General features: G+C 44.7%; 1 protein-coding gene across 1 annotated transcript in view; it reads left to right on the forward strand.

The window, feature by feature from the left end:
• Window positions 1-5,513: 5,513 nt before the first annotated feature.
• LOC147747127 (cytochrome P450 4B1-like) overlaps window positions 5,514-22,750 on the forward strand; it is a 189,979-nt gene continuing 172,742 nt past the window's right edge. Inside the window, exons 1-2 of the mRNA XM_086952386.1 lie at window positions 5,514-5,756; window positions 15,808-15,952. Of these exons, the coding sequence (XP_086808512.1) occupies window positions 5,553-5,756; window positions 15,808-15,952 (349 nt within the window). The 5' untranslated portion in view covers window positions 5,514-5,552. The remainder of the gene's footprint in view (window positions 5,757-15,807; window positions 15,953-22,750) is intronic.

A 22,750-nucleotide genomic window follows, 5' to 3' on the forward strand; every position in this document is an offset into this window, starting at 1 on the left:
ATCCATTAGAGTAATCTGAGCCAGGGGGGGGACATAGCAGTGTAATCGCTTTCTCATTGCCACCATCTCCTATCATCGACTCCTGTCCTGTGATCACCTCTAAGCACTTAGCGTTCGCCAAAATGGGTGTATGTGCGGATTGGAGTATGACTTCACTGATAGCGTCATTGCTGATTATAGTTCCATTAGCTAGCTCGTCCGTCCCTGGGGGGTCTAGAGACCCCTGGACTGCCACTTCCCCCCCTGCACCAATCAGGTCGACGGTCAGCCCAGCAGTCTGCTCCAATATATCTTCTGTACCTTCCACATCCTCTGGCAGGGGGTACATGCGGCGCTTGGATCTTTAGCCTCCTACAGCTCTGCCTCATGGGCTGGTGAATGAGGTACTGCATCAGCCGCATTCTTATGTCCTTTACCGCTACACACGAGCAGCTCCGATATAGAGGGAGTCTGCCTTGGGCGCATCTCGGATAATTCTGCCGATTCCCCAAGCAGTTGCTTGTGGGACTTCCTGTAGCAGCCCCGCAGCTGGAGACGCCTGAGCAGCCTGAGTAGCCTGTGCTGCCAGGGCTTTCTTTTTTGCAGCTGCCGCTGCTTTTGCCAACACTCCTGTTGCCGTTTTCGGGGCCATGGCTGCCGCAGTCGAGTTCGGGTGCCGTCTCTGCCTCCCGCTCTGCCGCCCGGATCCGTTCTGAGAAGCCGCTGCCCCGGCATCCTCCTCAGCCCGCTTCAGCCAGCTGCTCCGCCCCCTGCGCTGCCAGCGTCGGACCCAGAACGCCAACACGGTAGCCAGCAGCTTCAGGATCCCGGCTACACCAGCAGGCTGCCTTCCTCTGCAGACTGCGCCGATACCCGCTATCTCGTTCCGCCAGCAGCGATCCAGCATTAGGATGAAAGCGGACCTCCAACAGGTAAACTGGGCGATTAACTGGTACTCCTGCAAGGGGGGGGGGGGTCTAGGGAACTGCGTTGCACTGCATCCCGGCTGCTGCTCCGCGGCTCCTCTCACATAGCCGCCATGTTGCTTCCTACAGTAGAACACTTCTAGTGGCTAAACAAATTAGATACAGTACGAATTATTTCTTGTGCTTTTTCTACATTTGTTACATCGTCAATATTACAAGTTTATACCAGAGAGGAAGTTGAATAAATGAGCTATTTCAGAGTTGTTGCAGTAGTCAGAGAGGTAGCAGTCTCTGTACTCAGAAGTTCTGCTTATTTCCGTGCCATACATTTATAGCTCGGTGCGGGCATGATGAGTCACATGGGAGGACTTGTAGTTCGAAAATTAAAATTAATCATGAAGTTAAGATAACCTTAGAGTGTGTAAACAGAGGCAATGAGGATGTCAGTCAGTCAAAAATTCCGTATTGGACCAAAAGCTAGTCATAAAAGCACAAAGAATAAATACAGTCATAATTGATAATAGAAAAAATAATCAGATCGGCAGGTTCTAATACAAAACAAAACAAAACCGAAAAACAGAACAGCGACATTCCATAAAATTTACTACATTTCATAGCGATTAAAAAAAAAAAAAGTATGGCCATGCGAATTTCTGGAGAGGCTTGGATTGAATATATTCTAGCTCTCTTTATATGAAATAAAGTGCTTTTGTAGGAGAATATGACGTAAAAAACAAACCCTTATTGAATGATAAAAAGTGCAAAATAGCAAAAAGTGCATGGTCGATTGCCTTGAAACACTGTCACAGGGACATTTCAAAGAAGTGGCAACCCATAAGCCAGCAGAGGGAAAAGCTACAAAAGGATGGATTTAGTTTAGCCTCAAACTAGTCAAGTAGAATATGTGCTGTGGTGTAGCAAACCCTTTTTGGTGTGAATCAATGCCAGAGATTTTAAATATTTGCATATAGTTTATAATTATTATTATTAGGGGGATTTATAGAGCGCCTGGTGTACGCCTACAGGCGTGTCCCCGCGCTATAGAAGTGAAGTAAGCAGTCAACAGCCAGCACAACCGTCTACCGTCTGAATAAATGAGTCTTAAGTTTTGTTCTAAACAAGAGTTCTGAAGACTCCAAGCGTATATCTGAAGGAAGGTCATTCCATTGCTTCGGTACCAAATATCTGAACGACCTTCCTCCCATACGTGCTTTCCTAATTTTAGGAATTTTCAGAAGACCTGTGCAGGAGGAGCGCAGAGTCCTTGTGGGCTCATACCTGGTCACAAGGCTCTGTAGCGGGGCAGGGGCTTTGCCACCCAGAATACGGTGACACGTGGCTAGGGCTTTAAATTCCACCCTGCTTCTAACAGGCAACCAGTGCAGAGCCTGGAGTGCTGCCTTAGAGGAAGATCTTCTAGGAAGCCTCAAAATAAGGCGAGCAGCAGCATTCTGCAGCACCTGTAGGCGATTGAGAGCCTTTCCCGTGGCCCCCAGATACAGCAAATTGCCGTAATCTAGGCGTGAGGTGACTAAAGCATGCACCAACGTACTACGAGCAGAAGTGGGCAGGAAATCCAAGACCTTTCTCAGAGTTCTTAGGACTCCGAAGCAGGTCCCCACCACACGGCCAAACTGGGGGCCAAAGGCAAGGTTGGTGTCCAGCCACACCCCAAGATTCCTGGCTTCCTGGCAGGGGACAGGTGTCTCTCCTAGGCAGGACGGCCACCACGCCGACGTCCACAAAGATGGACATGCCCCCACCACGAGCACCTCGGTTTTGCTGCCATTAAGTTTCAGGCAGTTGGCGGACATCCAGGTTGCCAGTTCTTGCATGCAAATTCTGAAGTTGTCCGCCATCAGACCGGGTGTGCGCGATAGGGAGATGACCAGCTGCGTGTCGTCTGCGTAGGACACCAGACGAAGTCCATAGCTTTCCACTATGTCCGCCAGCGGGGAGACATACAGATTAAACAAGGTCGGGCTCAGGGACGAGCCTTGCGGCACGCCCTGTCCCAACTCAATCTCCCTAGAGTAACACTCTCCCTGGCGGACCTGGAAGCATCTGCCTGTCAGGAACGATCGGATCCAGCCAAGCGCAGCCCCTGAAACTCCTCCATCATTCAGACACTGTAGCAAGATGGAATGAGCTACAGTGTTGAATGCTGCGCTTAGGTCCAAGAGGATCAGAGGCATAGTCTGGCCCTCATCCACTCCCTGTCGTAAGGATTCTACAGCCATTAGTAATGCTGATTCAGTCGAATGCCGCGGACGGAATCCAAACTGCGAATCATGGAGCAGGGAGGCTTCCTCTACAAAGCCCATTAGTTGGAGGTTCGCAACTTTTTCGGCCACCTTTGCCATATATGGCAAAAGGGAAATGGGGCGAAGATTGTCCAGCCTCTCATAACTAATATTAGGCTTCTTTTGAAGCGGGAGGACTACCGCTTGCTTCCAGGCCTCCGGGACAGAATGAGTCTCAAAAGAAATGTTCAAAAGGTGGCGGATGTAAGGCTCCAAAGTGGACAAACTTCCCACCAGGCGCCTAGGAGTGGTAGGATCTTTTGGGGAGCCTGATTTTATTGATCCACAGATCTGAATGAGATTTTCAGTAGGCGGTGTAACAAATGCGGTAAGCATCTGGTGCCCCCCCCCCCCCTTACCCCACAATCCTCTACAATCTCAGAGGCTGCGGTGGCTTGACTAGGGAAGGCTGAGTAGATAGTTGCGACTTTGTTAGCAAAGATCTCTGCTACTCGGTTGCAGCTATCCACCGTACAGAATTCCTCAGGGACTGCTGCGGGCTTTCCAACAGAGAGGGATTTATAAATTAAAAATAGTTCCTTCGAGGAATTTTCTGCCTCCTTGATCCTAGTGGAGAAGAACAGCTTTTTTGCCTTTCTGATCAGTCTGTGATAGTTGCGCCTGCTTACAAGATAATTCATCCTAATCATAATAGAACTTGATCCAAGATATTTTTCAATCCGCACCTGTTCACGATGTGAAACAAAGCTGTTTTCAACCCTCTCCTTAGTCTGTGGTCCTGTATTTTCAGGGCAAGCATAGAGCATACTAAAATCCAGGGAGGCAAAGACTTTTTTGACATAGGCCAGTCATAGAATGGGGTTCCTATTATCAAGATTTAAACAGTCTTTTAGAACTTCCCTGGAGAAGCGAGCCCAGGGGTACTCCAGAACTTTAGATGTAAAAAAAGGGGTAACAGGTCTGTAACAGTGGCACATACAAGCATTTGCAATGCAATAGGTCTTGCATTTACGCGAGTTTGAGCTATTGACATTGCAAATAACAATGCCTTTTATTTTTAAAAGACATTGCATTTAAAAGGCATTGTCATTTACAATGCCAACAGCTTAAACTCGCTTAAATGCAAGACCGATTGCATTGCAAATGCTTGTTTTCAATTCTTCTCAAAAGAAATTGGCAAAAAGGGCAAGTGTGATAGCAAATCATTTCGCGTGGAGTACCACAGCCAAGAGAGAACAAATGAATTAAATGTTGCCTGTCCGTGGCTGTGAGTCTCCTGTTTGCATTGCAGGCTGTTACAGTAAATAAGGATATACAGCAGTGCTTTAAATGGGCCGGTGCTCACCAGTACTAAGTACCGGCACTTCTCAGTGTGCTCTCCTTGAGTACCGGAACTTCTCCTTGCATCAAGAGAGTACCGGTGCTCCAAGAGGCAAGCTGGGGTCAGGTCTACGGTTACATGCCGCGCAGGTGCAGCTGAATAGGACGCTTTCTGAGGAAGCCTAGACAACAGTGAGTGTATTCCAGCGCTAGGTTGCTGCTGCAGCCTTACACTCTAACTGACAGGAATACGGAGCCATGGCCTGGCGCTAGAGCTCCCGACATTGGAACTGTTGCACTACCAGCTGGAGTGTAAGGCTGCAGCCTTGGAATGCCCTCGCCACTGACTGTCAGAGCTCAAAGCGCCCGACGCCTTCCGACCACGTTCGGGTCTTGTGTACAGTGCGCAAATTGGTACTTTTTGTAGTTATATATAGCGCACACTTGCACGAGGGCATTAAATGAAAAACGCAAGTTCTACACGAAATCATACTTTATTTTGTTTTTATGGAACAGGGAGATTTGGCACCCGCAGGTGAAATCCCAACGTCTGCTCAGCATCCTGTGATTCAGGACAAGTCCCTTAATCTCCCTGTGCCATAAAAACAAAAAAAAAATATGCATTCATGTAAAACTTCTGTTTCTCAGGTAAAAAGCTTCAATGCCCACTGGCCAAGTTCAACTACATAAGACTGCATAAAATACCAACTACGTCCTGCACATGTGAGCCGAACTTGACCTGAGGACTCTAGAGCGCTTTGGATTGAATAAGAAAATGCCGATGTGTTAAATGCGTGCCTCGAAGCCACGCCCCTACACGACCTTTAATACCCACAGAAACAATGTGATGAGTACCGGCACGTCTCTTTCCAGCTCTGATATACAGTGCGTGAAATTCATGCCCGCCTCCCTCCCACACCGCTGTGATTGCAGTCCAGCTGTCAGAGGAGTGGCCCCTCCCGGGCCGATGATTGGCTGGTGCGTGCAGGTGAGGGCGGGCCATAAAACCAGGCCGAGGGCAGGGTGCAGGCAGCGTTCACAAGTGCCCTGCAGGAGCTGGAGCATGGCAGCCACGCTGCAGAAGGTGCTGGCGAGCTCCTGGGCCACCATGGACGGCGGGGAGTTCCTGCAGGTGGCCGTGGTGGCCTGCCTGGTCTTTGTATCTGTCAAGGCGCTACAGCTCTACTTCAGGCGGAAGAAGCTCATCAAAGCCTTCGCACAGTTTCCGGGCCCTCCGAGCCACTGGCTCCTAGGGAATGTGCGTGAGGTAAGGCGTGCTGGAAGAAGTGCTGTGCGTGACATTCGGCTGCAGAGCAAAATCACGATTCAGTGCAGGGTACAACAGAGCCTTCTTTACCTTTAGATAACTTGTTAAAAAAACTATATTCCCCAGCAAATGTCTACAAAGATTATTTGTAACGACTTTCAATCAGAACTATGCAGGGACATTTTAAGGATTTTTGGGGCTCTGAGCTAAACTTATTTTGGGGAGGCTTTGGATTTATAATCCAATTTCAGCTCTTTCATGCCCTCTTTTGTGAAGTCCCTGACAGTGCACAAGAGCACCTGTCCACGTTCCAAATGTGTTTACATCTAATATTCATGGATATCGACATGTTTTCAATACTGTAGCGCAGCAGCAGCTCACTAATAATACTGCAAATAACCTATGTGACACTCTCCCATTTGTCATATGTGAGGTCTTGTTTTGTTCTAAAAGAAACTTTTATTAAAGGATGTTGCATGAAATATAAATACATTTCTTTGTAAAATCTATAATACTCTCACACATCACCCACATTAAAATAAATTAAAGGAAAATGGTATTTAAAATAATCTGATTAAGAATTATTCAAGGTAATCGGGGCAAGACTTCTTTCTGCAGAAGAGAGCTGGCACTATCAGAGGGTCCCCTGAAAGGCTGGGGTCCTCCGCCAGAACCCACTTTGCACATGTCTTAAAACATCTTTGTCAATAGAATCAGTTGTTACTTGATTAAGAGCTAGCAGCAATACTCAATTAAACGTCTGTCACTGACAACTGCAGTGTTCTGGACGTCATGACTCAGATTCAAGAGAAGATAGCATTGACTTCCATCCTTCAGAAATTGGTTATTTCAGTATAAAAAATTGGACAATAGTCCTGCTCTGCTGGAATTGGAAAACAATTACTCAGAGAACACATAAATAGGGTATTAAGGTGTGGCATAGGAAATAAGGTGGATCCACGAGGGGCAGAGTCATGAAAAGCGGAGTTGGACAAAGAATTTGTGAACAAGGACAAATGTGACAGTAAATGTGTTCTAGCGGGCTTAATTGGTCACAACGATGCTGCGTTTAAAATACAGAGCTGAGAGCCCTGCTGCACAGTGCTTGGGATGGGAGTATAGAAACTGCAGGTACTCCTTGTGCCGGACTAAATGTTTGCTGCTGAGGAGTGCCAGAACTCTCCAATTAAAAGCACTGGAGCAGTGCTGAGAAATTTGACTGCAACAAAGCACATTGTGTAAAATGTAGATTACAGATTTGTATTTTATGTAGATTTGTGTTTGGGTTATTGTTTGTGACCCATACATCTTTGTTACTTCCGGTTCTTAAATTGCAATCCTAATATAGCACAGTTAGCTATAAACTGGCATTAAGGAGCTGCAAACAAACTGCAAGTCATGGGTTTAGATAATTATAGTTTTGTTTTCAATCTACTGTTCTGAGTTTGTAAAGAAGGGTTCCTTTGGTAGTAATACATTCTTATTTGTACAGTCAAACCCAATAACTGTGTTATACTTTAATCCTGACATTGTGTTTCTCTCTACAATGCACTTATTATCGAAAACATACGATTCCTACATCCATAACCCTCATTGTCCTTTGTAATCTTTCATGTCCATTGATATACACGCTTGTATGATTTTTTTGTCTCCCTGTGTGTGCCATAAAGTGCTCTGACACCCTACACTGGGATAAGTAGTGCTTCAAATAATTAAATAATTACTTGTCTAATTACTTATACACACAAATACGACTTGCATTCTTACAGCGCCTGCCCTTTTCTTGCAGTGGGAAGTGGGGTGTCAAAAACCTGCCTCCAAGTTAAAGGTTTTCTAGAGTACTTGTGAAGGGATCAGCTTTGTACCTTTGTTTCCTTCCATTGCATTGGTGTCTGCATATTCGGCTTCAGATGGCTCACAGACAGTATCTCATTTGAATAAAAGATGGGCTGATGGCCTTTTAATCAGGCCTTTGTTTTGGACCCAGCTGAAAGTGAAATAAATATGCTACCCTCACGGCCTGAAAGTTGTTGCTCCAAACAGAAAGCAGACAACGTGCGGGCGACGCTAAATTGTCTGGTTTGCGGAAAGTTACACCAGGACAAATTCAGCTTATTTAACTGGGTTGGATGTATACCAAGTGAGTCAAAGAAATAGCTGCTGGATCTGGGATCCGGTGGGTTTCTCCTCTTTTCCTGCACTGGTAATAGTAATGTCTGTTAGTTACATGGCTTAGAAATAGTTGTTACATTAAAGCATTTACAGCCACTGAAAATCGGTGTTTTTCATGTTGCCAGTGGCCCAACATTTTAGGTCTCACCTGATATAGCTCATGCACTGTCAAGGGATTTTGTTTACTTCCAAGGTGTTTAGAGCCCACCCATTGCTTACCATTGGTTGGCTTCAGTCACTTATTTTCTCGCTTCTCGTTGGTCAGCGTACGCTGGCTCACTTCCTCATCATGTGCTTGTCCTTCCCTTGTAGCATGACCCAAGTAATGCAGTGGCGTAACGATAATTGAGGGGGCCCCCTGCAAGGGACGTGAATGGGCCCCCTCCGGACTCCATCAGTAGCTCTCCGGTTGAAGTGCTGTGCTGAGGAGGGCCCCTGGAGCTTGGGACCCCCCCACGCCACGGGGCTGCAGGGGCCTGTGTTACGCCCCTAAATGAATGCTTCCTTCTGGTGCCCAGTATCTCTCCACTGCTCGCAATCTTCTGGGGGTACATTTTTGTTATTAGGGGCCAGATGTAGGAACCCTAATACCGGTCGGTAACGGCCGAATTCGGCCGTTACCGACCGGTATTGGGGTTTTCATATGTAGGGGGCCTATATTTTACCGATTCTGTAAAGTTTCCGAATCGGTAAATTTACAGAATCGGTAAAATACCGAATCGGTATATTTACCGATTCGGTAAATCCATATGTAGGTGACACTCCTGAGAGTGCCACAGCCCCTTAAGAGTCGGTATTTTACCAGCCAATCCTATTGGGTGGTAAAATACCGAATTCAGGTGTGCATGCACATCTATGCATGCACACCTGTGCAATGTGAGACACAGACATGCCCTTAGGGCATGTATGTTTAGACACATTATCCAACTTTCCTTTTCTTCGGCCTCTCTTCCGAGAGACTGGAAGAAGGCTATAGTGCTGCCAATAAAAAAGAAACCTAATGTAAGCCAGGACCTTCTTGAGAACTTAAGGCCGATTTCCCTCTTACCTTTTCTTGCAAAAGTGACGGAAAAAATAGCTAATACACAGCTTATGGATCACTTAGAAGCTAATGTAGCACTGCACAGCTCCCAATCTAATGCGATTCCTAAAATGCTATGTAGGGGTGCCTTTAAAATAGCGATTTGGGCTTAAGGAATCGCAAAATACCACCTACTCCTAGTAGATGGTATTTTGCGATTTCCTTTCAAAATGAATTTTTTTTTTTTTAATTCAAAGTGCCATGTGGCGCACAGACATGCCCTTAGGGCATGTATGTGCGCCACATGTACTTACATGCACATTCTAGGGGTGCAACAGGTGTCCTTCGGACACCCTGGCACCCTTGGAATTGCGATTCTCAAATTGCGATTTTCTCATAGAAAATCGCAATTTGCGAATGTATCCCCATTCATTCCTATGGGCCCCTTGGCCCATAGGAATGAATGGGACACTCATTCCTTAATTGCGATTCGCAATTTGATAATCGCAATTAAGGAATTTTTGATATTTGCAAAAAAATTGCGAATCTTTACCTACATTCCATTTTGCATTTCTCAAATAGCAATTCCTTAAAAATCCCTATCTAATAATCGCAAAATGTGAATTACCTACATATGCCCCGTAGGCATTTATTAATCTTTTGTCTGTTCTGTTAGTATAAGTGCTATTGTCATGCCCTTCGTCTACTGAATTGAAATGTTTATCAAGCGAGCAAACAGCATGTTGAACCAAACCTTGAGTGCTAGGGCATTGGACTCCTGATTGTCCTGGTACCGCAAATTGTATGGGGTTCACTGAGTGTTGCATAACTTGCTGGTCCCCCACCACACATTCTTTCGTGTTCTAATGTATGTACTTGATCTCTATATCCCTGGCAGAGTGGCAGAGTCCAAAAGTGATTTGCCTGACCCCGTTTCGCAATTTATTTTGCTGCAGAATACTCTGACTCTCCCACTGAACATCACGAATCAGGTGTAAGACAATTTTGCAATGTTTAAAAGGAAGAGCTCCTTACATTCATTTACAAAGTAAACGTGCAAAGAGTCCAAATCTGGGGGGTGACCCTTCTAAAAGGGCCAGGCCCAACAGCTGTGTAAGTATCTCAATGCAAGGAGTAGCCCCTACGAGGACTGCTTAATCTCTTTGCTTCAGAATGACTCATGAAGGGGGGGTTCTTTCTTGGGAAAGGAGTATATTAAATAAGATTAGGGATGCATAAATCCATATGTGGAATGTGGGAGGGACAACGCCCTCTTGAGGTTGTATGTGCAATGTGCTTATGAAGTTTGTTTTAGGTGGGATGCATCCCATCCAAACATTTTCATGTCTGCATCCATATGTAAGAGGACCAAATCTGGAACCAGGAATATGAAGCCTACAAACTATTGTAGCGCGGTTTAATAACCAACTTCATAATTTAGACAGGTTGGGCTGGGACCAGCAGCCAAAGTTGCCCGGTTTTAGCAATTAATGAATAATTAAAACTGGGACATGCAAAGCGCACAACCACTCAAACCGAGCACCCTGGTGCTAAGCTCACACACACATTCTATTTACATCGACTGATGCAAGATAATTAAATGAGGAGACAAGTTAGATTAGACCATGACACAAATTAACTGGAGCAGAGCTGGAAACCACCATGTTTTGAGGTTCTACTTAAAACTGACTTTATTAGTTATGAGTCGAAGAGGACCCGGAAGTTGGTTCCAGGCCTGAGAAACTACAACGGCGAAGGACTTTCCTCTGATTGGCTTTAGTCTGAAGGTGAGGGCATGTCAACAGATTGGAGTTTAATGATCTGATAGTTCTCCTAGGCCTATATTGTGAAAAACAATTGGATAGGTATTTTGGACCCGTAGCATGAAAAGACTTGAATCTAAGATCAGTGTTTTCAAAAGAACTCTTGTGGATAGGCAGCCAATGTAAATCTTTAAGCATTTTAGAAGCAGAACTATTCCTGGGAAGTCACAGCACCTAGCTGCTGAGCTCTGGACAAACTGTAACCTGTGGAGAAGCTGTTTAGAAACGCCCAAGTAGAGGCTGTTCCATTAGTCTGGCCATGATGTTCTAAGAGCAAAGACCACCGTTTTTCTGGTGGCCGAGGGGACAAAGTTGATGATTTTTTAAAAAGATTTGATCAGAGAAAAGCATGTTCCGGCCATTGACAATACTTGTGGTGAAAAAGAAAAAACATAATCATATTTAATTCCTACGCTTCTGGCCACCTCTACCGGAGGAGGGGGCGGCGCAGAGTCAGGCCACCAGATTTTGGGTGGAAAACACTTTATTTCTCAAATAAGAGTGTTTCAGTTTTGTCGGTGTTGGATTTCAAATGGTTATTTTCCATCCAGTGAATAATGTTAGTAAAACAGTTTTTAAAGTTCAGTTCTGACCCAAAGGAGTTTTTGTCCAGCGATAATATAAGTTAGGTATCATCGGCATAAGAGGTAGCTGAAATACCAATTGAGCTGATCAATGATATAAGGGGCGGGGGGTGCATGTACATGTTGAATGACAAGGGGCTGAGTGAAGAGCCCTGTGGGATACCAAAGATAAGACTTTCTCCTCAGATGAGAACTACCCAATAGATCTATTTTGTCTTCTGTCTGCAGGAAGAGATTTTAACCAGAACCAGGCATTGCCTAAGATCCCAGTTTCCAAGAGATGCTGAAGGCGTATGAATATGAGATGGTATTGAATGCTGATAAAAGATTTAAAAGAACCAGAACAGCATTTTGTCCACCATCCAGCATGGTAATAGTGATAAGTTATCCTTGACCATCTTATCTGTCCACATGTTAATGATAACCCCTAGGTAATTGAGATTCCTCAAGCCCCATTTCCTATATCATTCACTGAGACATGCTTCCATTGTATGGTGCAACATGGATAAGGCCTCACAATTTTCCCCCGTCGACCTTATATCTGAAGAAATGTGAAAAGTGTTGGCTGACTGACACCGTAGCAGGTTGTGTTCGATCATGCCTAGTAAGAATCAATAGTATGTCACCCACTTTGAGGAATGATTTAACATTTCCCTGAGATGTCTGTATCCCATGTATGGTCTCGTAGCAGTGTATGACCATGGACAAGGGCTCTAATATAGCAAGGAACAAAAATGGAGAGTGAGGAAAACCCTGGTGTGGACCATGGTGGAATGGATCTTGACATGAAACCTCAGCAGGTCACCTGTGCTATCAGTTCCCTGTATGTCCATTTAACCATGGAAATTAGTTTACACTCTATAGAAAATTGCTCCAGTGCTCTGAGAAGTTACCCCTATTTGATCTCCAATGCCTTCCCGGCACCCAAGGATAAGAAATCGGAGGGAATGTGTCATGTTCTCTGTAGCAAGTGTGTAAGGATCTGAGGGGATTTCTCAGACTCGCACAGCTCAAAGCCTACCTGAAAGATTTGTGTGAAAGAGGGTTGTGTTATGCTCAGGCATGGGTCCTGTACTGACTATGCTACATGGCTGAAGATATACCTCACTGATGAGAAGTAAGCATGTTGAAACCGGTCTAGGGTTGTTGTGTTTCCGTCTGGAGAGGCCTCGCTTGGCAGTTTACACTGGACTGTTCATTTTTGAGCAGCCAAGGCTGGTTTGCATCAATCGTTGCAACAATTACCGAACATGAGCTGAGTGGCTGGAAAGCCTGAAAGACAAGTGTCCGCCGGGCCTTAGATGGACCTAGCTGTGAAATCTGAGAGGTCTGCCGTGGATAATGGCGAGGTATTCAATTCAATTCAATTCAATTAAATTCAATGGCGAGGTATTCAAATTCACAACTGAATGCAGGAAGGTGGAGAGGCTGGCAGTAACCATGACCGTGCCCCGAAGGTCTTGCTGTCAATGCAATCTGAAAATACAATACCGAGAAGGGAGCAGCCAACAGAAACTGTAAGCAGGCTCTGGGAGGCAGACTCAAGCTGTAACTCCCTTAGCCAGACTCTACCTCAGAGTCGCGCCTCTTTGTTACTCTTAAAGGTGTTCACTTGCTACTCTACCCTCAAGCACCCTCCTTCTCAGATGTTTCCGCTTTCACCTTTAAAAAAGGCTGTATTCAAATATGCCCTATTGTAAAGAACGTTAAGTTATATACAGGAAAAGTCCAACTAGCTATTGACTTTGTTTTTGCTGCAATAGTGGCATGTCAATGAAAAACTTGTCACCATGCACCAAACAAACCTAACATTTTGCAGGATCCTCTTCTCACCTAGGGCCATATGTATGAAGCAAATTCGCATTCGCAAAGGCCGAATGCGAATTAGCAAAATGATATGTATGAAGTAAAATATGGTGCAAAATAAGGAATTGAAAATTTTGCGATTCCTTAAATGCAATGTATGAAGCCAAAAAAAATTCCAAAATGCCCTTAAGGAATCGCAAATTACCACCAACTTCTAGTTGGTGGTAAGTTGTGATTTCCTTGAAAAATGCACATTTCAGCATTATTCAAAGTGCCATGTGACGCACATACATGCCCTCAGGGCATGTATGTGCGCCACATGTGCACCCATGCATATTTCAGGGGTGCAACAGGGTGTCCTTTGGACACCCCTGCACCCTTGAAATTATTCTCAATTTGCGATTTTCAAATAGCGAATCGCAAAATTGAGAATACCTTCCTATTCATTCCTATGGGCCTCCTGGCCCATAGAAATGAATGGGAACGTTTACCTTGACTCCGATTCGCAATTTGCTAATCGCAATGAAGGAATATTAGGAATTCACTAAAAAAAAAGCGAATTTGTACATACATGCCAATTTGCGATTCTGAAATCGCAAATAAGTACTTTCATACATATGGCCCTTAATCACATCCAAGTCGCAAATGTACACAAAGCCATCTGAGGCAGTACGCATTTTTGTACACTGCCACTGAGTGTATGGAGATGAAATGATACATTATCACACCTCACGGTATGTTTTAAGGCTGAAATTAGAACATGCCCATGCCAAGGACTAATAAAGTTATAGAGACCTTTTTCTTAGCCGGAAGGCTACACCACCTCTTCTAAACCTCACATTGAGCCTGGTATATGTATGCAACTTTATTTGTGTGATGTCATGTATGAAGTCAGGATCATGGCATGCACCACTACCCGGCAGCCAACCTGCACCTGGCTTGGACTTTAGGCACATTGTATTAACAGTAGTCCTGTTGTCAGGTACCCTTTTGGGTACTGGGCTTGGCCAGTTGCAATTCCATGTTCCCAGGGCATTGCCCTTCAGTGACCAATGGGCAGGTTCGTCCGACAACATTGTTAGTGTGCCCACAAAACAAGAATCCCCTATGGGACTAGCTCATGTAAATGTAGGAATTGTGTAGCACGTTTACCTATTCTTCCCCATATCCCTAAACTACATGAAAACTATCAAGGCCAAATTTAAGAGGAGAAATGTATGTTTGGAAAGAATGGACCCAAGTGTGGATCCCATATGCAGAACAAGTGCAGGGTGCGTATTCGAGTTAGAGTTGTAGAATAAGGAGAAATCCACCATACGGATAATATAGAATGTAGAAATATGAATGTTATTAGATATTCAAAAAGTACAATTGTGACTCCTCCAGACAAATGTAACCATTTTTTGTGATGACGTAAGGGAAGTTTAAATCTTGTTGGGTATTACTTCTGTCCTCTCTTACAATCTGTTATGCCTACCTTACCCCCTCCATGGCTAAAGTAGAGGTTGTTATGATACCACCATATTTGTGTTACCTGGTACTCAGTTTGACTGACTAAGGAGTTGTATAACCTGCTTTATATTTGGGCTTCTAGACAAAACTGAATTCTCTAGTTTTAATTTCCAACTTTTGAGTCAAAGTGAGAGATGTCTATAAAATGATCTTTGTGGATATTCCAAAAACATTGTATGGATTCTCACCAAAAGCACAAAAGGCATATAGAATCCAGAGGACTTTTTCTTCATAACTAGCTTTGGACTTGCATTCAGCACATATGTGGTGTAGAAATTTGAATTGCAAACACAGCTAGCCCCTAAACTTATAAATCAATTTGTCACGTATTTTCTGAAACGTTATGTGAAGATTTAAAAAATGGGGCAAACTACATTGACGGTGAACTTCTGGGGCTACGACATGTAAGATTAGTGGGATCTAAAGAGCAATGTTTATGTAAGTTTCATGTATTCTTTTCTGGGTGAGGCACATTTTAACACAATTGAAAGGATCAGAGGCCATATAATCTTAAAACCATTTTTAAATCTGAGTGGGTTATGAGAACCGCCAATTTCTAAACATTCATGTGCCCACTATCTAAAATGTATAAATCAGAATCCAAAGCTCAAACAGGGGAGGCTCAAGTTTGATCGAATTATTTTCTTACTGATCTGCATTTTTGACTCCTCATCAGTTAAGAAAATGCCATTAATGGACAGTCAAATGGATTACTTTTATTTCACCATTCTTCATCAAACTTTCTGGAAACATGTTTAGGTTGCTAAGATTCTTTTTGCTAATATGGGCAATTGTTTCCAGGCACTCTGCAAAAATATTAAAGATATTTGGCGCTGGATTAGAACAGCACAGGTGAATTTTTCTAACCCGTGCAGATTGCACTCTGTATTTAATGTGCACAGTGCACAAATCTGGGTCTTGTATGATTGCTCCATCTTAAGATGCCTGCATATCATTGCGACTTATCTGGATAAATCTTTACATAAGTAACACATTATGTATTGGATGAAAGGATCATTAGTCCTTTTATCAAGTTCAGAAGACCTATGCTTTATCCCACTGGTAATAAACACACCAGGATTACATCCCAGCCACACACTATTTCTTACAGCTGGATTAATTCTCTTTCCTAGTTTCGTCGTGATGGAACAGATTTGGACGTCCTTGTTGGATGGGCAGAAAAATACCAATACGCCTATCCAGTATGGTTTGGAGGATTCTCAACATTTTTATTCATTGTTCATCCTGAATATGCTAAGGCAATGCTTGGCAGAGGAGGTAAGACTGTATATTTTATTTCTTATGAATACATTGTTTGCAACTTGTTTCTAGATAACCCGTGTCCATCCAGAAACATTTATTCCAAAAGTTTGGGAAATGAGTTTGTTAAATCAGAAGTACCAAAGGAGATTTCAGAGACCTTTACCATCTTCTACTATGTTATCCCATGCATGTGCATTATTTACAAGCTAAGCTGTGACAAGGTGTGATACCAGGCACTGCTTGACATTGCTAATCCAGTCCCTGACATACAGTAGGGGTCACTACTGAAGTCCAAGAATAATTTAGTTACTCGAGGATTGGCCTCTGACACCGGGGGGCCCAATTAGCTCCCAGGTCTGTTTGGTGGTCACCCAGGTGATCAGTGCCCAACTTGGAGACCATCTGGGACCATCAAAATATGTTTACGAGTTTCCAAATAGGTAGACAGAATTATGCAACCACCTGGAGTATACCGCTGACCAAACCGCTTAGTGAGCTGATGGTCTTATGATGTAAATCTGTGTAAAACCTACAAGTCATATGTGAACTCTGTGTGTTGATTCATCATTTTATCCTTCTGAAATGGATAAAAGGTATGCAGAATAGATTAGTACAAAAATACCCAAAGGAACAAGGGAGTCGTTTACCATTAAAACAACATCCGCAATATACAGATAAGGTTAAAACTAAATGAATGCATATTGTAGGAAAATGTCCCTTTTTGTGTGATCATCCCCATTTTCTGTCAGGGTTTTCTGCTGGTTTTCTGTGGTGTATGTGCTTTGACCCGTAAAACATGTATACTGGGTATAAACCTAATTGCCATATTTAACATACCCTAAGTCCCTGGTATATGGTACAAAATGTACCGAGGGTCTGTAAGCTAAATGTCAGATGGTCTATAGCACATATTGAGGCACCACTAAAGCGTCAGTGCAAAACGTGACTGCAGGCTTGCCATAAGTAACATGGCTGTGCAGGTTTAAACTGCAAATTGACATGTCAAAAAGTAAGTCATGTAAAAGTATAATGGTAAAAATGTCCTTATATTGAAAAAGGCCTAAACAGCTATTTTCATTGTAGCAGGATTTGCTGTTAAATTGGAAAGCATTGGTAGTTATTACAATTGAATAATGTTATCTCTACCTAGGAACCAGATAAAAAGTTTGTTTTTGAACTTTTAAAGATATTTATTAGAAATCCCATCATTGGTAAGGTTGGATATGTAACAAGCAGCTACCAAAAGGTACTTTTAAAAAGTTGCCTTTTACCTGTCTAAAGCCTCTTGAATCCCATTTGCATGACCTGAAGAGTACGTTGATGATGTGTGAATTGGCTTCTAGAGCAGAGGCAAAGGGCTTGGGTGTGGGGTGAAGGACTGGGTTTTTCTAAGACCCAGCGGTGCCAGGGATAACACCTGAAACCTTCGTGGGTTACCTGTTCCGGCGTACTAATGACAGAGACACGGGACACTTCCTTCGGCGTCAAAGATTCGAGGTTTATTTACTGCAGGGAATACAGAAGTCGCAGGAAGTACATAGCATGTAAGTTCCGGGAGACTGCTTCAAAGTGTATCTGTGGATCGCTCCTTTTATACAGTTTTCTCTCATAGGTCAACATGGTACACAAAAGATTACAACTTGGTTCCCATCGTAAAGATCGTAAGGGGTCGCTTTCAGGTATTCAGAGCCCGGAACATAATTACAGTAGCATTTGGTCGTTCCCAACTGTAAAAGTACATCTTCCCACCATTAGTGCATTCCGTTCGGCTGTAAACGAATCAAGGAAGAGTCAGAGACAGGTGCAGAGGAAGACAAGGACAGTGAACAGATCGAAGACAGTGTAAAAGGGGTGGTATCAGGAAACACAAGCTGCAGGCATCAAAGGACGTGCCTAATGGAATGCACAACTAAGACAATAGACCAGCACGGCAAGATGAGCCTCGAGCGGGGCCATCTGCCTTACAGTGTCGTCCCCCTAGTCATAAAGACATCCTCAAAGGAACACGTGTGTTCCGCAAGAGTTTGGGAATCCCAGGGTCGCGTAGCGGACAGTGTCCGTTCGCTGGCTACTTGAGGGCAAGAAACAAAAAAAATGGATGTTGCATCTAAGATGGAACCCGTGGGTTCAGATGAAGAAACCCACGAAACGGATGAACGGTTTAGGTCAGCGTGGCGAAAATGCGCACACCCACTAAACTCGTTATTTGCGGTTCATAGATACCAGACTCGACCATATTCGTGCGAGTCAGAAACATCACTTACGATCGTCACGGAACCTCAGACGCTCCTTTTGCCCTCATGTAGGCAAGCACTAGTCGGAATCATAATCGATCTCGATATTCATCAGACCATCTAGATGCTGTTGCAACATAACTCTATCCATCAGCGTTCCTTCGGTAACAGGCAGCCGTCTTATACACGTCGTGGCGCAGAGGCCACATAAGGCAGGACCACACTGCACACAAAGACAACACGTGAACAGGAATGCCACAACAACCCCAATGATCATCAGAATCTTCCAACCCCAAGTCGACATCAGGCCCCAAAACCATCCTAGTAGCGTCCAATCTCCTACGTCCACGTGTATGGACTCAGAGATCTTATGCAACTTCGAGATGGCTTGAAAGACAGTCGGAGCGTTGTCTGGAATAAAAATACAACAGCTCGAATGGATCACCTTACATACTCCACCTCGATCTGCTAAGAACGTCTAAAACCATACGATTTTGTAACGTCATAAGCCTGTCCGCCTGAAGCTCTGCTGTGATATTGCCAAGGGCACTCGCAGTGATATTAGCGGTCGATTCCACCACTCTAGTCAACTGTCTCAGGTTCCTACTATTGACCATAGGTCCCCAAAACGGCAAAAAACCCTTGAAAAAGTCTCCTGCCTCTTGACCAGCAGTGTCCTCTCCGCTAATTACGCCTCTCACAACTCTGGTCTTGTGATAATCGGAGGCGACTGTAAAAGTCGGAGGCAACAAATTTGCAATATAACAGGTACCCGCAAAGTCAAGGGGCAACCATGTATATGCACGGTCATAACAGACAAAGTACGTACCCTTGGCAGTCAAGAGAACAGGGGACGAGAGCATTGGTAAAACATACGTTTCAGTGCAAGCACTCTCCCCAAGGTGAGCTCTCGGGCTTCGGCCACGACCTTTTAAACAAAAATTACCAAGGTGGGGTACGATCCATATAGGAGATGAACTTCTGAGCTGTCTATCACCCACTAGCACACTATACTCAGCCTCACTCAGATCTCTGTATGCTCGCAACTCTTCATCTGGGATAAGCGATGAATCATAGATATCCCTATCTAAATCAGCAATCGCTATTGCCAAAGACTTATGGTACGGGCCGGGACCAAAGTGTGGAGAGCGTGGCTCTCGATTGGGGTAAGAATCTAGTGCGCTACGAAACATGGTTTGAAATGCTCGAGCTGAACCCTGGGAACTGTAAGGAAGAACTAAGTACGGAATTCCCTTATCGGTAGTATGTGGCATCAACCCACACACCCAACAATTGGTAGTGCTAACCACCAACTGATGCTGATGAAGGAGCTGAACAAAGGAATTGTTCATGAATTCCGCACGTCTAACCTGCTCGTGTTGTGGTAAGATGTGGAAGGAATGAGGGGAAACAGTGGAGGTAGTTTTAGGTTCAGAAGAAGGAGTAGGTGAGGCAGTAGGCAACAATGACTGTATCATATAATACAACCCACCCACCAGTAACGAGGAAACAGTTAGGAATAGAAGAAACATCTGAAACATGAAACATTTTGTATGTGCAATTCTACGCAATTCGAATCTGTGAGCCTGAGCCTTTTCCAAGTCCGACAGCTTTGAGAAAGCCATCCTCTAAAACCGTCCGCAACGTTCTTGACGCACTTCGTTCTGTGTAGCAATAGTCAATCCCCAGGAGTTCCTAGGAATCAACGGTCTTTGACCTAGCGTCAAGACCTACTAACCAGAAGGCAGTACCCGCGCGGCCTTACGGTCCACCCAGATGCAAGGTATTTTAACCAACAATATATACAGAATCTGCTAGCTGTGGAAGCAAAACACATATGTGGAAAAAACTCAAAATTTACAAAAAATCACAATTATGCAAGTGTGTTCAAACTGATCAGTGATAATGGGGTAACGTAGATGTCCGGGGAGAAAGCAAAAATATATTTATTAGTCTCTAGTACTGGATCGAAGAAAATATCGACTTCTCCCAGGACGAGTCTGTTCGTCAAACAATTGGTCCGATGATGAGGCAGAGTTCTGCTAATCAGTCAATTGTTCAGATCTTGAGTTTTTCGGTGACAAATGTTCAACAATGTCGTTCTGCTGCACTGAGGTATCTCCGACAGGCTGAGCGTCGCTAAAAGGAACGAAGGTCGGCACAGTTTGAACTTCAGACGAGGCGATGCCCTTCCTCACCCACGAGTCTGCTGGTAAAGGTATAGGTACCTTTTTGGTATGGGTGGCATGCACCCAGTTCTTACGCCCCTCCAAACGAACAGCAGTCCTCGTGGCAAGGAGCACTTGGTAGGGTCCGGTAAAACGAGGCTCAAGGTTGTGCTTCCGGGCAAAATTCCTCGTCACCACCCAGTCTCCGGGCTGGAGCTGGTGGCCTGGACCCTCCGTCTGCGTCGGCAGTGCTTCAAAGACCTGTTGGTGAATTAACCTCAGTTTAGCAGTCAGATCATGAAGATAATCAACCAACATTGGGTACTCAAGATCAGAGAACACACTGGGTCTGGGGACTCCCCAAACATTCGCAGGGCGGCCGAACACAATCTCATAGGGGCTGAGCCCTACTCGGGAGTGTACAGTCGCCCTGGTTGACAAAAGAGCTAAGGGCAAAGCGTCAGGCCACGAGAGACCAGTCGTAGTCTGAATCTTCGCTAGTTTCAATTTAAGGGTACCATTATACCCTTCAACTAAACCTGCTGACTGGGCATGATTGGCGCTGTGGAATTTCTGGGTAATTCCAAGGCCCTTACACACATTCTTCATCACACTCCCTACAAACTCACTTCCGTTATCAGACCATACAATCCGTGGCATTCCATACCGAGGAAAATATTCCTTCAGTAGGATTTTTGCAGTGGACAGAGCAGTGTTGTCTTTGAGAGGGTAGGCTTCGATCCATCGGGAGAATGCGCAAACCACAACTAAAACGTACTTCAGGTTATTGCATCGCTCCATATGGATGAAGTCCAGCTGAATCACCTCAAAGGGACATGAAGGGGGAGCAAAATGGCCAGGAGGTGTAGGGGTTCCCTTACCAGGATTGTACATCACACATATCATACAATTCTTAACCAGTCTCTCGGCACACTTAGTAATGCCATCATTCTTCCATACAGGGGACAACAACTTACAAATACCTTTCGCACTAATATGTGCCAACCCGTGTGCCATCGTCACAACAGCCAGCACATATGCATCCGGCAACATCCACCTCTTATGCTCCGACAAATCAATCCAGCAGCCATTCGCATCCAACCTTCCCGTACTCTCTTTCCACTTTGTCCTTTCAGTCTCGGTGGCCTCGTTCTGAATCGCTTTCACGCTTTCGATAGTGTCTTCACACATACCAGTTTCTGCAGGCCACCTTACCGAACTTGTCACATACATTCTAGTGCTAAGGTTCCTGGCAGTCTCCTTAGCAACTTCATCCGCAAACGCATTGCCACGACCAACATCATCCGTCACCTTACGGTGCGCACTACATTTAATAATCGCCACCTGCTTGGGCAATGTAAGTGCATCCAAAAGATCATTCACCAGCTGTCCATGTTGGATCTTCGTACCATGCAATGTCATAAAACCTCTCTCCCTCCACAATCGTCCGAAACTATGGGCAACGCCAAATGCGTATTGGCTGTCCGTAAACACATTCACCCGTTTCCCTTTCGACAACACACACGCTCTAGTCAAGGCAATCAGCTCTGCCGCCTGTGCAGAATTCTGATTCAGTCTCACAGTCTCCACAACCGTACTCAACGTCACCACAGCATACGCAGTCGTTACATCACCATTCGGCAACTTAAAACACGAACCATCCACATACAGGGTGCCATCAGGATTTTCCAAAGGAGTGTTTTTTAGGTCCACACGACCTTTTGTTTCCTCCTCAGTTCGTAAGTAGCAATCGTGTGTAACTACCTCATCTGACTCCATATTGGTTGGCAACAAAGTCGCTGGGTTTAGGACATTACAGCGTTTTATTTGAATGTGACTTGCCAGAAGCGTCAACTCATACCCAGACAACCTTGCGCTCGTCAAATGTTGGGTTTTCGTACGATTCAAGAGAGTGTCAACTGCGTGCGGAACCATTACCGTAAGCATATTATCCATGACCAATCCTGCAGATTGCCGGATGGACACCGCGGCTGCCGCTGTTGCTCTCAAACAACTCGGCAATGCTCTAGCTACCGGGTCCAAGGTCGAGGAAAAATATGCACATGGACGCTGCTTACCACCGAATTGTTGCGTCAAAACACTCAACGCACAACCTTCCCTTTCGTGAATGTATAGTGTAAACGGCTTACTGTAGTCAGGGGTACCTAACACAGGGGCCGAACACAACGCGTCACGTAGTTCAGAAAAACTTGTCTGACATTCTTCGGTCCATGGCAAAGGAGTTGGAACATCCTTACACGTAAGGGCTACCAATGGTTTCGCTAGCAATGAAAAATTTGGAATCCATTGTCTGCAGTATGACGTGATACCTAGAAAGGCACGCACATCTCTGAGTTGCTGGCACAGTCATTCGGGCAATTGCTGCGATTCTTTCTGGGGTCAACCTTCTT

Source organism: Lissotriton vulgaris, chromosome 1_1, assembly GCF_964263255.1.
Source record: "Lissotriton vulgaris chromosome 1_1, aLisVul1.2, whole genome shotgun sequence".
NCBI classification, from domain to species: Eukaryota; Metazoa; Chordata; class Amphibia; order Caudata; family Salamandridae; genus Lissotriton; species Lissotriton vulgaris.